This window comes from Ictalurus furcatus, chromosome 6, assembly GCF_023375685.1.
Source record: "Ictalurus furcatus strain D&B chromosome 6, Billie_1.0, whole genome shotgun sequence".
Lineage (NCBI taxonomy): Eukaryota > Metazoa > Chordata > Actinopteri > Siluriformes > Ictaluridae > Ictalurus > Ictalurus furcatus.
In genome coordinates, this window is record NC_071260.1 from 26,494,326 (window position 1) to 26,511,173 (window position 16,848).

The following is a 16,848-nucleotide window of genomic DNA, read 5'->3' on the forward strand; positions in this document are numbered from 1 at the left end:
TATTTTTGTCTGTGTTCTTGAAAGAAATTATAGTATTTTGTTGTGCCACGATCACATACTTCTTATTTCTAAATGAAATACATTATATCCTATTTTTAAAAAAATATATATTCCTTTCTATAATAGTGTCTTCAGAAAACCTTCCTTCTTCATAAAACACGTTTTGATATGCAAATAATCATGACGATTCAGTAAATATGCAAATCTATGGCGTCACCAGGAGACTTCATGAGCAGGCATTTTCCCCTGAAAAAGACCTTGACATGCTCCCGGTAACCCCCACCAAAATAAGGTAGAAAAGTGAAGTCTATTGCGCCACGGTCGTTTTTTTCCTCTGAAACCTCGTATTTCTCGTGGACTGTCCTCCAAAACATTGTCACGTGTGTCCGCTTGTGTGCACTGAAGCAGGGCTCAAAGTGCTCTTATTTGCCTGTCGGGGGTATTTTGTCTGCCTTTTTTTTTTCTTCCAGTCGTGATGTCTGAGGAACATGGCAGCAGATAGGACCCTGCAGAGAGACTTGGCAAACCTCACCTGTCCGTAGCCGCTTCTTTGAGCTTTTCCCCACCTGAAGCTGACCGTAACAGAAAACCGTTATCTGGTTTGTGTTCTCCCGCGCTATAAACCCGGTGCTGCCTCGGCAGAACGCGATGCGGTCGCGGTGCGTGCGCGCTTTGTTGCTCGCCTCCTTGGCGCTGCTCTTCTCATCCTCCTTTTCCTCCTCCTCCTCCGGCGCTGAGGTCGTATTCCGCTGTCCGAGCTGTACAGCGGAGCAGCAGGCGGCATGTCCTAAACCCCCGAGCCCATGCACGGAGCTGGTGCGGGAGCCGGGATGCGGCTGCTGTCCCGTGTGCGCGCTGCAGCTCGGAGAGCCGTGCGGGGTTTACACTGCGCGGTGCGGGAGCGGCCTGCGCTGTTCACCGAGCGAGGGCTCCGAGATGCCGCTAGACGAGCTGGTGAAGGGACTCGGGAGCTGCCAGGTCAGAACCGAGAATACGGACACGCACGATGAGCGCGATCTCGAATCCGATTACGGTGAGTTACGCGTGAAGTGCATTAGAAGTGTATGCAAATTGTATGTATGCATAAAGTGTACCTGGTGCACAGTCTCACATATGCAAATTTGTAAACAGCTGGTACGACTCAATTTGTGTTAAAAAGTTACAAAGGCTGAAGGCAGAGGTGGGTTACTTGTCGTCTTTGACTTCTTTCGTGCGAAATCCGACGGCTTGATTGCACCGAGCATGCGCTATACTGGGGTCTAGGCTATATCCATGCTCCTCAAGGTGTATGTGTTATTTTCAGTGTGGTCTACAGGCAGGGGTTTCATGAAATAACGGAAGGCGGAGGTGATTTCAAAAGCCCTGAGTAGACAGTGGGCCTAAGTAGACTCTAAGCAATTGTCCATAAGAACACAAATTGTCTTGGGTGAGAGGCCGAGTGCATTAACCTGTCAGGGGGCCAAAACTGATCACGTCTGTCTGCCCTCAGGGGTCCATAAAACAAAGCTAGTGAGGTCCACAAAAATTATAAAAGCTGTAATAATTGTTACAGCTAGATATTATTTAGTTATTATTATTATTATTATTATTATTATGCTAATTTACCGGTCAGTTAAAACGAATGGGTTTAATCCAATCCTGAGTTACGTGAAAACAAGTAGAAATAGTATCAACTGTAATCTATTATGATAAAATGCTAAAAAATTAAAAGCTGTTAATATGATGACAAAATGGGTTAATAGAGTTGGGTTACATCAGTGGAATGTTTAGGAATAAAAAAAAGCTCTCTTGGCACCCAATAATAAATGTAATGGTACAAATTTAATGTTCCTAATGTTTAAAAAAAAAAAAAAAAAGGACCATTTTCATAAAATAAATCTGTGCTTCAATTATAAAACAAATGTAGTTCACCTCGGAAGAAGGCCATTGCTGCAAAAAGAAGACCACTGAAGCTGCTGGGTTTTTTTTTTTGTATTATTCCATTTGAATGCTAAAATGATTATTTTGACATTATAAGAGTTCATCAAACATGTTAAAACATTAAATCGATGTTGCACAAGGGTTTTTGCTGGGTTCAATGTACTTGTCATTACATGCATGTTTACAAAGCTTTGAAAGTTGCTACTGTCTTTACTGCATTAAATCATCCTCTTAGTATTTGGCATAAGTATATGAGTATGTTGTATCAGATCATGTTGGAGAGTTTGGTTATTTGTTTGGTCATAATCAAATTTATAATGCTTACAGTGCTAGATGTTCAGCAAGATACATTTAAAACATTGGGTTGCTGAAGCTTCAGGTTAGCCACTGGTTGACTGGCAGGCTATTACACTCCAGTAAACAAACCATTACCTGTTGAACTGTTGATAGTGGGCTTCTGCCTATTTCTTTGACTGTCTTACGATATCAGACTAGTTAACCACATGACTTAGGTTTTAGATTCTTAGAAAGGTCATTTTTTTAATAATCACAATAGCTACACTTTGCCAGAGGCATTTGCTTTGAAACAAATTGGCTGCCATTATCGTAACTTGCCGCTAAATTTCCAGGAAATCAAAGGGAGAGAAAAGCTAATGTAGTTTGGCAACGATTAGCATACTGAACTTTGAGCTTGCTCCAGTCTCTCATGTGAATCTGCCTGGCTGGATTGGTTTGATGTTTCTGCACAAAACATTGTATTTTGTGATGCCCAAGAATTTGAAAACTGGAGCTGCCAAACCACCAGGGGTGAATAATCTGGCCACATCAGATCTGGTGACTCAGATTTGCTGTTACACTGTTTCAGCAATGAAACAGAGTCAACTTTTCACAGAGTTGTGTTCAATAACATCTAATGTCAAATGTTAGCATTATATTCTCTCTCTCTTTTTTTTTTGTAATTTCACTGCAATTTTAGGTGCCCTGATCTGAAGCAGTGTTTTCTAAAGTTCAGTCTTATGTGCTCTGTTATTAACAGTATATTTGCACTGTGCACTTCAACTAAAGCTTTATCACATCCCTACACTCGCATGGAACATGAGAAAACTGTATGACTAAACCTTAATAGTCTTTTTGCAGATGTCTACTGTAGAATATGGCTTATTCATGCAATGCTTTCAGTGTAGGGTTGCTCAATAGCAAACATAATCATGAAAAATATTGGTCAGTGTACTTTCGTGGCTTCTGCTGGTATACTGTATATTTATAACCATCAATTTAGCTTCTTTCTACATGAAAGTTTTTTTTTTCTAGTTAGAGTCATATCTAGAGGCCTCAGGTTTAGTGCATAACCTGAATCGATCAATACTTGGTAGTGGAAATGATGTAATACTGTTTGTTTCCATTCCATTCATGGTTTTCAGTAATAAAGTTCACTGGAAAGTCGGGGGAACTAGAAGTTGTAGGCATCAGCTCGAACTGTTCAGGAGACAGAAAGGAGTTTAATGTCTAAATAGTTTTAACCAAATCCCCATTAAGAACCACTTTTCTTGTGTCTCTTGCCTCTCTCACTCTGATATGTCTCAGCTTTAGTTTAGTTCTTGTCTGTAATGCATTTTTTTGGTTGTTTTATTTCATTTCCTCCATTGAGGCGTGAGTATTCTTGCCTTCAGAGGCCTGAGGGAGTGTGATGTGCTTGGACCCGTTGCCACCCCCCCACCACACACCCAAACACACACATATCACTCCAGCACCACTACAGAGCCTAATTAGAGTGGGGATGCCTCGGGTGGAGGCTGCATGTCGGCACCTGTGACCCCAGAGAGGCTCCTTGTGGCTGACCTTTTTTTTTTTTTAAATACATGCGCCTGAAGGCAAGGTGAGGGCGTCAAAAGCATCAAGGGTGTCAGCCAGGTGGTGGAAATAAATGCTCGTGCTCATACTCCCTGAGCCCACTACCCTACACAGATTACAGAAGAGAGCAGCATGGTTGAGTTCAAAGCAGCACTCTCAGACTGCCATGTCCAACTTGTCTTTCACCTCATGTTAAAAGACAAACTGATGTGAGGCCATAGGTGGTGTTTACATACATTGAGAGATAGATGAAAAGTTAGACAGATGAACTGTAAACAGATGAGCAGTCTCCATTTAGTGTAAAAAAAAAAATAGCTCAGGTGAAGAAATATAGCAAGCCTGAAACAGTGTCTGTGTGTGTTCTTAAACACGATGGGTGGTGTTTGGGACCGATCTTGTGTGCATGTTCAGAAACATGAGGTTCATGTGGGAAGAACTGTGATGGATGATTGAAGGTGTGTGTTTGTGTTTTGTAGTTAGTGTTTGTGGTGCTTGGGGCTGTTTGATTCCCAGTTTTGCCATTTTGACCTTTAAAGCAACATTATATGAAAAACATGCTTTTATGACTGCTTTCCACATAAAGAGTATCCACTCTCACATTGTTGGGCATTTTAAGTGGTGTTGCACTTTGAGGTTGTTAGACTTTGCTTGTTCTTTTGCTTGTTTGATGAAAGGGTGAGCCAGTGTATATAACATTCTTTATTTAGATCTGGTGTATATGGCAACCCCTGACCAAAATGTCAGATGCCTAGCCACATGCTAGGTGGGCGTGACAAGGTTGCTGTTGCTCAACAGTTTGTTAAAAGTCTGAACATTGGCAACCTTCAATAGGTAAAATACAGTTGCCATGGTGCCTGAAAGAGATCAACACCATGTTACAAAATGAATCCAAGTTGCTGATACCATTTGGCTACATCTCCAGGAAAACTCAAAGCTCCTCTGAGGTCTCTAAAGCTGAAACTGTAGGACATATAATTTTCTTATTATGACTGAATGTTTTTTTTTTTTTATAAACTTTTTTTTTTAAACTTTTTTTTTGAGAACCACTAAAAGCCTTGTGTTTAATCTTTAATATGTAAAAAGAACATATCCTGAATAAGAGAGGACAATAGTGAAAGGTATGATTTCACTTAAGTTTAAGTTTTCATTTAAGTTTTTCATGCTTTGCATGCATGTTGACCCACATTAACACACATGCACATTGGTCTTACTACCCTTGTGAGGACCTTCAGTTGACATAATTATTAATGCAGACATTTGGTCCCCAAACAAGATAGAAAAACATGCCCACACACAGAATATGCACATTATGGGCCTGCAGGCATTTTCCTGTGCACACTGATGTTTGCTGACTCATCATCTCTCCTTCCGGTGAGTTTCTGATTTACAACACAACACTGCTGTCTCACCTTTGCATTTATAATTACAGATAAATCAAAACAGGACAACGGGTGCTTATTGCTCCTAGGCTGTATGTTTAACAAGAGCAATATGTATTTACTTTTTTTTGTATATTGTATTCTGATTGAATAAAATATCGATATATGCAGCTTGAACATTGATAAAATGTAGACAAACAAGAAGTTAGTGACATGTAGAATGTTTAAGCACCAAACTAGAGACGAATAACCAAGACAAAGTAAACCTTACATTCAAACCTTGCATCTAAGTATTCACCCTCTTGAACATCCATCAATTTTCTATACCGCTTATCCCACACAGTGTTGCGGGGGAGTCTGGAGCCTATCCCAAAGGACTTGGGGCACAAGGCAAGGGACACCTTGGATGGGGTGCCAACCCATCACAGGGCACAATCGCACACACATTCACACAAAACAAACAATTCAGAGATGCCAGTCAGCCTACTAAGCATGTCTTTGAACTGGGGAAGGAAACTAGAGTACATGGAGGAAACCCCCAAAGCGTGCAAACTCCACACACACAGGGCGGAGGTGGGAATTGAACCTCCAACCCTGGAGGTGTGAGGTGCCAAATATTTTGTGACACAAAGGTTAAAAAAGCAGACATTTAGTGGTTTCATAAGTATTTACTTTGCTGGGTCAATACATGGTGTATTCTTTCCATTTATAACAATGTTTTAATGGTGCTCCAAGTTTGTCCTGGAATTGTTTTGATAGCTCCTTGGTCTTTATGATGCTGTTTTTTTAAGGCACAGTATATTCTTTAACAAAAGAATTTGGGACCTTTCATTAACAGGTTTATTGTACTAATTATGTGATATTTCATGGAAACTGGCTGTACCAGAACTAATTTAGGGGTTTCACACCAAGTGGGGTGAAAATTTATGCAAGACACTGTCTTTGGTGGAAGGCTTTACTGAGGGGGTGTATTTCCCATTCACAGGTTATCAGATATTAGGTAGGACTTTGGGCTACCCTCAATGTGTTATGCAAGTCCCACTACACTCTTAGGAATGCTCACCAGTGACTGGCCCTTTTCCAACAGCTAATTTGGAAATTCAGCATGAAGCACAGGCAGTTTGTTCTTCTGACCTATAACTTTAACCATTTACAGTCTGGAATGCACATTTTTTATTTCATTGATCTTTGTTTTTATATTAAAATGCAAGAAAAGTGGCCATAAATACTTTTCATGCCACTTGATATTTCTTTAACATCATTTATGAATGCTCTACATTGTATATAGGTAGTGTTTCTCTATTTTTTCCCCATACCATGTCTGTTTCATGTTTTAAGAAGCAGAAAAATGCAGAATGATCACCAACCGCCACCAGTATGGCCAAGCAGCATGGAATTTTGCTCACAACACATCTTAATTATCTTAATTGTAGTCTTAAGGCCTAGACAGTCTTATATTTTACATCTGAGTTATAAGCTGTGGCATAATGTCAGAAGTATGTTAGCCACAGCAGGAGAGCTTCCTGGACATATGTGGCAACATCACTACACTTCCTCACTTCCTTTCACATGAAGACAAAAAGTGAAAGCAGGGTAACTGAGTTAGTTCTATAGGCAGTGATGGAATATATTTTCTACAGTTATTTATTTGGAACATGTTTTGTAAAACCGGCAAATAATACTCCCACTATAAGGTGTCACATGGAAGAGGATGTGTTCCCTTTTGTGTCTGGTTCATCTCTAGGATTTTTCCCCATGTCATCTCAGGGAGATTTTCCTTGCCACTGTTTCCCTGGCTTGCTCATTAAGTATATAAATCAACATCCAAGATTTTTATAAAGCTGCATTATGACAATGTCTACTGTTGAGCATGCTATACAAATACAGTTGAATTGAATTTAACTAAGCATGCTTATACAACATCTTTAAACATGAGAACTGTTGCATTTTAAATTGTTGTTTCTATTTTTTTTTCTTTACTTGCCAGCTTTTTCATTAACTCTATTGGAAATATACTACACTAACCACCACAGATATCGAAGGCAAAACTTTGCATAATGCAATATTATACTGTAAATTGAAACTCAGATGCTGCAATGTGCATCATGTTAAAACAATACTGAAGTCCACTGGGTGAGATAAATTGTAAATTTCCTAAGTATCTTAAGGATAATACACACACTGAAACTGTTCCAAGAGAATATCTTCCCCAGGCAGAGGCTCAATTCCACCAGAGAAAGGAAATTGTATTACATTGTACACTTGTATTTGGTGCCTGCATATGTACTGTGGATCAAGAACTGAAAGTTCCAGCCTAGCCCACACACTGAGTGGAATAAGGAAAGAAAGAAATACAGAAGAAGGGACTTTGAGTAGGAAGTGTTGCTGGGACTGACCCAGGAATGTGATCAAGGAGAGGGGATGCTTTAGTGTCTACGTAACTGCAGGTGTCCACCACAAAGCACACCCACCAGCAATTTCTGAAATGAGGCAAGCTCTGGAAAAGTTGCCCAGCAGTTTCTGGACTCTATTCTTAGGCCTGCTGCTCATGACCTGACATGAAATTGAAGACTGAAGCAGCTATGGCTAGACAATGCACAGAGTGGTCATCCTCCTTGAGCTGTATCAGACCCAGTGCTCGGGCCTGTGCTGATGTCAACCCAGCCACTGTTTCAGCACCCAGAACTGGGCACATGGCCTACGGGTGCTACTCTCCATGGCACCCATTCCTCCAACTGTGAACACTACAGAAAATTATGAGATCATACAGCCAAGTAATGTTAGTGAGCTAGCCAAACAGCCACTGAATGTCCCACCCACAGTAGAATTGACATTTACTGAGAGTGACATTCCCCGGTGTAGTCCCTCAAGGGAGTGCTCTGAATGCCAGGACAAACAGAAAGGAGGAAGGGATCATTTGATGGAAATGATGGTAATTGCACCATGATAGTACCCTGATTATAGAGGACAAAAATAAGCATGCACATGTGACCTGCCGCTGGCTGCAATGGACCAAGAATGAGGTCATACACATATGGGATCATAAAACAGACTTGTACCTCCTGCATTGGGACAGTAGAACCATATTAAAATGGTAAATGGGGCACTTATATAGCGCTTTTATCCAAAGCACTTTACACTGTGTCTCATTCACCCATTCACACACACACACTCACAGCAATGGAAGCAGACCTGCCATGCAAGGTGCTAACTTGTCATCGGGAGCAACTTGGGGTTCAGTGTCTTGCCCAAGGACACTTTGGCATGTGGAGTCAAGTGGGCCAGGAATCGAACCGCCAATCCTACGATTAGTGGACAACCCGCTCTACCACCTGAGCCACAGCCGCCCCATTATTTATATATATATATATTGTGTGTGTGTGTGATAGGAGTAGATGTTTGTAAGTAGGAAATGTAACTGTGAGTATACCTTTTTAGCAAGACTAGCAAGATATGGTTTCTGAAAATAACCATCTCTCTTTCATATGCCTTGAAAATAATCAGGACTCTTCTAACTATAAATTGTTCATTAGAAGAAGAAAGCTATGCTTTTTTGAAAGTAATTGATGGGTTGTAATAGCTTGGAGTGTACTAGTACTTGTAGTGATCCAAACAACCACAATCATCTCAAACCATCTCAAACAACCACGACCCCAAATCCTCAGCTGTGATCATCTAATTATGAGCAGTTGAAGCACCCACAAATTCCAGTACCTTTCATACTACTGTCCAGTTGTTATGGAGGTAGGCTGCCGGCTCAGACATTTTTCAGTTCAAATAATGACTTTGTGAGGCACGGTGGCACAATGTGTAGCATTACTGACGTGCAGCTCCAGGGTCTTGGGTTCAGTCCTGAGCTTGGATTACTATCTGTGCTGAGTGCATGTTGTCCCTGTGTTCACATATGTTACCTCCAGGATTTCTTGTTTCTTCCCACTGTCCAGAATCATGCAGGTAGGCAGATCGACTATGCTAAATTGCCCCTAGGTGTGAATGAGTTTGTGAATGATACCTTGAGATGGACTTGCTTTCCATTCTGGGTGAATTGTCCCTCTTGATCCCAGTGTTACTGGGATAGGCTCCAGATTCACAGCAACCCTGACTGGGATAAAGCGATAACCGAAAGTGAGTGAGTGAGAATAATCACTTTTCTAAATTGCCTTGCCCCATTTTGAAGGCTGAGAAAGCCCCTCTTTATTTGTCATCATGACATGGATGTTAACTTTTAACCTACCTAACTCTGATAAAAAAAAAAAAAAGCTTCCACTTCATTGTTAGTTTTGGAACCACCATATTCTCACATACCTTTTCTAGCATATTCTCATGAGACATTTGTATGAATTTGAGGAAATGAGGACAATGTATATGGATTCATAAGTTACCAACTTTAGCCTTGCCCCTAACCCTTATTTTAGACTTCATACCTTTTTGTACAACTTAAGGCACTGTATGTGCTTTTTTATGACTTTTAAATTGTGAAGCCATGTTGGCCTGTTTGATTGTTTGTTTACCTGGAATGTATAAGCAGCATTTTTTCTTTACTTCTGTTAGGAGAGCTATATGCCACGAGGCCTCCGATCCTGAGGAAGCCAGTCAAAGATGCCAACTACTGGCACATGAGGGAGACTATGTTCAAGCATCACCAGAATGAGCAGAAGGCCAGGATGATGAACCGTGTGGATGAGCCCAAAAACCCTCGTCCCAGAATGGTAAGATTCTGTCAGGGTTGATGGTGCACAGCTCTGGTCATGATCTCTGACACTACAGTACTCAAATCTCAGCTATCCAGCCTTAGAGGGGTATGGCCACAGGGGTGGTACAGGGTGGCAGCTGTGATCTTTAAGTGACTAGAGAGTAAATTAGCCTTGTTATTATAAAGTAATTCATGCAGACTTACTGAATTATGTAGTAATTAAAAGGATAAGGTTGAGAGAACAGGTGGCGGAGGTTTCTCCACATGGTGGCTGGGCTTACTATCCATTATAGGATGAGCACTTGACAATCTGGGAGAGCTTCAGAATGGAGACACTGCTCCAGTTGATCAGCATAAAGTGTCTTAATAAGGTATTGGGCCACTACAAGTCACCAGAACAGCTTTAAAGCACTTTGGCATAGATTATATAAGTCTCTGGATTTGTACTGAAAGGATGAAAACCATTCTTCCTAAAGATATTTCCGCAGTTGATGTTTTGATGTTGTTAGGAGAGAGCTTCATCTAACACCTCACTCCAAATTCTCCCATAGGTGTTCAATTAGGTTGACATCTGGTAACATTTTTTTTAAATTTGTTAATTTTTATTGTGGAAATTTGGACAAAATCTATAGAGCAACTATGAAGCAAATACAATAATGCCGTTATGTAGCCAATCACTGTGTATTTTGCAATTTCAACCTTGTCTTATATGTACCCAGGTCTCTGTGTCACCATTTGCTCTTGCGACCTCATGTCTAATAATCTGGACACACCACTGGATTCTAGTGGCACAGACTGGTGGAGCAGTTCATGCAAAAGCCCACACTGATCTTGGCTAGCATTGTGTTTAGTACAGCAGTGCCATCTTCTGGTTATCACACTAATATACACCACAACACACCTACAAGTTTAACAGTCTGATAAATAATACATACAATTATATGATGCATTGTACTGGATTCATTGTCTGTGTGAAGAATACATTTAAGAGATCACATTGAAGAGGTTAACAGATGAGCACTGGACAATTCAGGTCCAGTTAGAGCAGCTGTATGTGCTCTTTAGATAGCTAAGTTGGCAGAAATGGTGTTGTTCTCTGTAAAATGTTGTTTTTTTGTCGGGGGGGGGAGGGGGGGTTCATCAGTACTCACCGACTGGTGACAGCAGACAGTGACAAATGCTTGGCGTCTTTGGTGAATTTATATGAGCTATCCCGTATCACACTGGTATTTCTGCAACTTACTCTTATCACATTTGGCCATCACATATATCTACAGCAAGTTAATTAACTTTTCTTGGAAATGTCCTACCTGGATCTTCTAAGCCTCCAGCCAGCTGACCGCTGCTGCATGACTTCATTCTAAAACAACATTCCCAATCTACCATTGCTGTTCTCTGGCCATAGCCAGGTTGTTTGAGCAATTTCATACACAATCTTTTATTTGTGCGTTTTTTTTTTTTTTTCATTTCAAATGGTTATTTGGCCAAGACAACCCTCTCCCACTGTTTAGTTTGAATTACGACAAAGTTCAGCACATTGTAAAATTTTTCCTGGAAAGTTATTATTATTATTATTATTATTATTATTACAATAAATCATTTCACATGAATCAAGTTTGCAGCTGCCAATTCTGCACTCACAAATCATAGCCATTATGAGATCTTTCTGACCTGAAAACAACAACAAAAAAACAACAACAAAAAACAATGCTATACTTAGCCAAATTTTCCCCTTCAGTTAACTCTGTGTATGATGGCTATTAAACAAGAACTGTCCAAGCAAAAAGACATGCAATGAGAGCATTAGAGGACAACAGCAGAGACAACAATATTACTGGTGTGAATGTACAAGGGAGAAACCAGGGAATCCAGAAACCTGGAGCTGGCTTTAGTATGAAGGAAAGATTGAGAAATTGCTCATGTTCATCCAGTACTCCAACAAACAGCAGAAACCCTATGAATTTGTCAAATTGATATGTTGAGAGCCCAAACCTGAGTACAGCAAGCACTCATCTGCAGAACTATTCATCCAAATGATATGGATAAGATCCCTGGCAGAGCTCACCTTCGGTACCCTCTTATCCTCGGCCAAGCAACAAGCAGCCAGAATAAGAGACCGAAAAAGAGAGTGAGAGAGAGTAAGTAAGTAAGTAAGTAAGTAAGTAATAGATAGGTGCCTTTCCTTGTGGTGGAAGAGAGAGAAAAAGGAGTGAAAGGAAAAAAGGTTAGTGAGAGATGAATATCGGCTATGTTTCATGAAGCTGCCGAACTGGTTCTTATCTTGCTTTTTCTCTTGTCTGCTGTGTGTGTGTGTGTGTGTGTGTGTTTCTGGCTGAACAGAGTCAATGTCAACAGCAGCTGGATAAGGTGCTGGAAGAGATCTCTAAAATGACCTTCCATGACAACAAGGGACACCTGGAGAACCTGTATGAACTAACGTTTCCCAACTGTGACAGTAACGGACAGTATAATGTAAAACAGGTACGTCATAAGTAACATGAATTTATCATTGGGATGTATTCCTGACCTAGCTGGTGGAGCTTCATTGTTTTACCCATGTTACACCAGGAGTCATCGATTATGGAACATCTGACTCTATTGTCCAAGTCACCAAACAGAGTTTTTAAAGAAAAGTCTGTGCAGGTTGCATAGTAAAACATTTAGCTTTACACTTTATGTTTATTCATTTTGCATTTGAGACATTATACAGTCCAATCAAAAATCTCTATTCATGAGTAGAGTATTGGATTTACATTTATTTAAAGTGATTTGAGACAGGATATGTTCCAAGCATGCAACTGAGCAGTTAAGAGTTGCGGGCCTTGCTCTAGGGCCCAATAGTTGTTCAATTACTCTCCTGGGACATTAAGCAACAAGAAATAAAATCAAGTGAAGGCATCCCCAAGGCTGTCAATACTTTAAACAGTCAGGACAGAAAAGGCATGCACAGTTATCAACACAACATCTTGCAATCAAACATGAAGCAATATATAACCTCTCATCCACACTGGTTGCATAGTCTGCTCTAAAATGAACTGGTATAACATGGGGATTAGGATAATTGGAAAAACACTTCTGAAAAAGAAACGCTTCCAAACTTTCGGAAGTAATGGTTTTCTTTCGAAGCAGTGACAAAGTCAAAGCTGCAAGTTACAAGGTCATAAACATGTTTGCTTACTGACTGTCTCCAGCTTGTGGGAAGTTAGACACTTATGTTTTGCAGTTGCACTCTTTTTTTTTTTACCTCTCCATCTCTTGCATGTCCTTGACTTAGACCCACTTATTTTTAGAGCCAAAACAATGATATGTGCAATCTTTCTTAGCACAGTCACACATAGCATTACACGAAAGAGGTAAAACAAGGCCAACTTTGCCTGGTACAAATAAAATGATTGGCTTGTTTTGATGCAAAAGCTCAGTTTTCCCAGGGCTCAAAAAACTTTACCTCTCCACCCTAAATTGTTCTGTAAAACATCTTGTTCCTTGTGTAATTAATGTAACTGTCAGGGCTTTGTTCTTTCTCACTGAAGGAATAAATTGGAAAGTCTGTTTTCTTGCATGTTTTTTCGGGGTCCCTGTTTAAGCTGTGTCCGATTCAATTATGACCTCATTTTGGGAGTGCACAGTGGGGGGTCAGAGAGCCGTGCTGTGACCAGTGAGGCGGGTACTGTCCTTGCTGGGGTTTGACTCCACCCTCCGCATCTCTCTTCTCACACTGTACTGAGCACTTCATTAACTCTAGAAACACCACCCCTGCCCTTACCCTCTCTTCCTATCTCTTTGTTTTCCAGTGCCACATGTCCACCCATGGGCAAAGGGGTGAATGCTGGTGTGTGAACCCCCACACTGGTATCCAGATTCCCTCCTCCATCAGAGTGAGGGGTGACCCCAACTGCAGCCAGTACTATGGCGGACCTGAGCTCAAGTCCACTACCAGCCTGTACAAATAGATGTGGATAAGTGGGGTGACAGAACAACGAGAGACAAAGCTAGAGAGACAAGTGTGCAAGCATATATTCCTGTGTCTGTATGTGGAAATATTTCAGACCCGTTATGATTTGCATTTTAATCTCATGAAATAACAGAATATATGCAGATATATGCTAAATTTAATGACAGTGTTTAGACTGGTGTTGTGTCCTCTTATTATAGCCTGTACTTTAACACAGTAAGTCTAAACAGGCTCTTCTCATCCTGTGACTAACTTTTAGTGTAGCTGCAGTACAAATCCCAGTATGTAACAGTTCGTGCAGCTTCCTCTATTTGGTCCCATTCCCAACTTCCTTTTAGAGCCAGGCTAACATAAGCTACAACCACTCCTGTGCTGCTGCTTTTCTAACACTAAACATGCACCAAAGTAGGAATGCTAATGTATACTTTTAAGCAGTGTCCTTCAAACAATGTACTTTATTTGCATGGATTTGTTTTCTATGTTTGTCCCTCCTTTTTGAGGTCGTTCCTTGTGCACGGACACCATCAGTGCTGTTTACTTGTATTCAAAACCGCCTCCTCTCTTTGACTCACCCTACCAAACCATGTGGAGCTGCATTCTCTGTACTGGCCTTGTCTAGTGTCTGCGGGGTATCCACAGGGTTACTCAGTGCGCAGTTGTGTGTGTATATTTGTGTGTAGCGGAGTGTAGCCAATGTTGGCAGCTAATAGACTTCTCCCCCTTTTCTCTCCATCCAGTCATATGGGGGGAAAATACGGGTGGAGCAGTAGGTTTGGAGCAAAACTGGTTACTAATGATGTGCTGACAGAGGTCAAGATTAGGACACAAAGCTGACACTGACAAATGCAATATTAAGTGGGTTAAGTACCAATAAATATAGACACACTTTGCAAATATATGCCTGTAATGCAGATGGGCTGTACTTTTTGCTATTTCACATTTCCCATGGTGAAGATTTAGTGGTTGGTTTAGGGGGGTCTTAAGATGTGTGAAAGGATGCCAGTTGGTGCACAGGTTGAGGGGGGCTGCTAAGCTTGCCGTGTCAGGAGCTTTCCCACCTGGTGTGATTCGTTTAGTGTAAATGTTGCACTCTAGGGCAGTGATCGTCCTTGAAAGCTATAGTTAAATTTAATTTGGTCTGTGAAGTACGATCATGCTTGTCTGTCTGTCTTTCCATCTTTGTCTCTGTTGTTCTCCCTTTCCTTTTTCTCTCTCTGAGTGTAGCATTGGGCAGATTAAATAGACAGGATCCATAAATAGCAGCTGAGATTAAGCTGATCGATTGTAAACAAATGGTGTGTAGGCCCAAGAGCTCAGCTAAAAACTGTTCTACTCTGTTTGGAGACTTCTGTGAGCTTTGCCTCTCAGATAACATATTAACCTTCAATAGCTCACATGGTATTACCATGTCCAGCTCGCCTTTAAAATTAGCTTTCATGGATTTTCTTTTTTAGAGTGTATTATGGTGCTACAGCCTGGCTCTCCTATACCCTGCTCCCCCATGTGGGGTTTTGGGGCCAGCACATAGGCTGCTGAGACTCTGGCTATGAATTTTCCATTTGGGCTGGCTTCCAAAATAGATTACTGCATCCCCTCTGGTGGTACAGTAAATTTTATGGTAGTTTGAGTCTGACCTAGTTTGAAAACAAAGCAAAACCAATTCCTGTGGTTTTTTGAGCATATTGATTTGCCAGAGCTGTGCTGAAGGAGTGAAAGAATTTGGTTGTGTGTGTGTGCATCGGGGGTTGCTGTGCCATGCCTGTAGCCAGAGGACAGAGGGAAGTGGTGTTTGCCATCTGCTACAGTGTAAAAATGTCAGACCTGCGTGCTGTTTGGATGGCCTCGAACAGGCGACACAAAGAATTTCTTAAGCAAATCCTACACAGCACACAATGTACTAGTCTCACACACTTTCACTTTTTAAATTTTTCTTGTTGTTGTTGCATTGCATTCCAACAATTATCGGAAGGCTCACCAGCATCAGATAGTAAAGTTTACTGGTGACCACTAACGCAGCATGCTTCTTGTATCTTTTCTCATTGGAATTAAAGTGCCTGCTTGCAATTCAAAAAGGGATTGTGAAAGCCATAAATGCATGCCAACCAACAAAGATATTTTTAAAGGCCTGTAATAAATGACAATATGATTAAACGTTACTTTCAGCCCTCTTGTTGTGTTTCTTTCATTAAATTTTATATAAAAAGGGCACAACATACTAAAAGTGAGTTGTTTATTTTGTTTGAGCTCTTCCATAGAGACAGCACTCATTGTGGTTGAACTGTACATTGTATGTGTTGGGTTGGCTGCCATGACATTGGCAGAAAACTACCCCAAGGGATTTTTTTTTTTTCCTTAAAAAAAGTGATCTGCAAGACGAAAACAATTCTTGAAAACAGTCAAGAAGGAAACACTGGCTTCTTTGAGTAAATGTACCATTTTAAGAAAAAAATAATGTAATTTTGAATTTGATGGCCACAACACGTCTCAAAAAAGTTGGGACGTGGGCAACAAAAGCCTGGAAAAGTAAGTGTTACATATGGGTTTAAACATATGGGTTTATGAGATTTGCAAATCATTGTATTCTGTTTTTATTTACATTTTACAGTGTCCCAACTTTTTTTATAATTAGAGTTCTACTACTACTACTACTACTACTACTACTACTACTAATAATAATAATAATGCCAACATTGCTGTCTCACAGCTCCAGGGTTCCTAGTTTGATCCTGACTTTAGGTTATTATCTGTGTGTAGTTTCGCATATTCTCTGTGTTGAGTTTCATTTGGGTTGCCTCTGGGTTGGTGAATGTGCGTGCGTGGTGCCCTACGATGGACTGGCATCTCATCCTGGGTGAATTCTCCTGCCTTGCACCTAGTGTTACTTGATAAACTCTGGATCCACCATGACCCTGACTGGGATGAAGTGGTAACTGAAGATGAATGAATGAGTGAATGAATAAATAATAGTAATCACAATAATTATAATACCTTGAGTGTATAAAGTAGTGGTTCTCAAATGTTTTGTAGGCATGGATTTGTACCCTTCTAGAGTA

At 40.7% G+C, this 16,848-nt stretch overlaps 1 protein-coding gene across 1 annotated transcript; it reads left to right on the forward strand.

The window, feature by feature from the left end:
- The first annotated feature begins 219 nt into the window (after window positions 1-219).
- On the forward strand, window positions 220-15,960 carry igfbp2b (insulin-like growth factor binding protein 2b). The gene is made up of 4 exons (XM_053627372.1): window positions 220-1,033; window positions 9,702-9,859; window positions 12,184-12,324; window positions 13,635-15,960. The coding sequence occupies exons 1-4, from the start codon at window positions 649-651 to the stop codon at window positions 13,791-13,793; spliced, it is 843 nt and encodes a 280-aa protein (XP_053483347.1). The 5' UTR covers window positions 220-648; the 3' UTR covers window positions 13,794-15,960.
- The last annotated feature ends 888 nt before the right edge of the window (window positions 15,961-16,848 follow it).

Bases quoted from the DNA above. Each gene is read 5' to 3' on its own strand.
- igfbp2b (XM_053627372.1), top strand. From the start codon at position 649: ATGCGGTCGCGGTGCGTGCGCGCTTTGTTGCTCGCCTCCTTGGCGCTG. The intron at 1,034-9,701 runs GTGAGTTACGCG...TACTTCTGTTAG, and splicing joins CGATCTCGAATCCGATTACG to GAGAGCTATATGCCACGAGG. The intron at 9,860-12,183 runs GTAAGATTCTGT...CTGGCTGAACAG, and splicing joins AAAACCCTCGTCCCAGAATG to AGTCAATGTCAACAGCAGCT.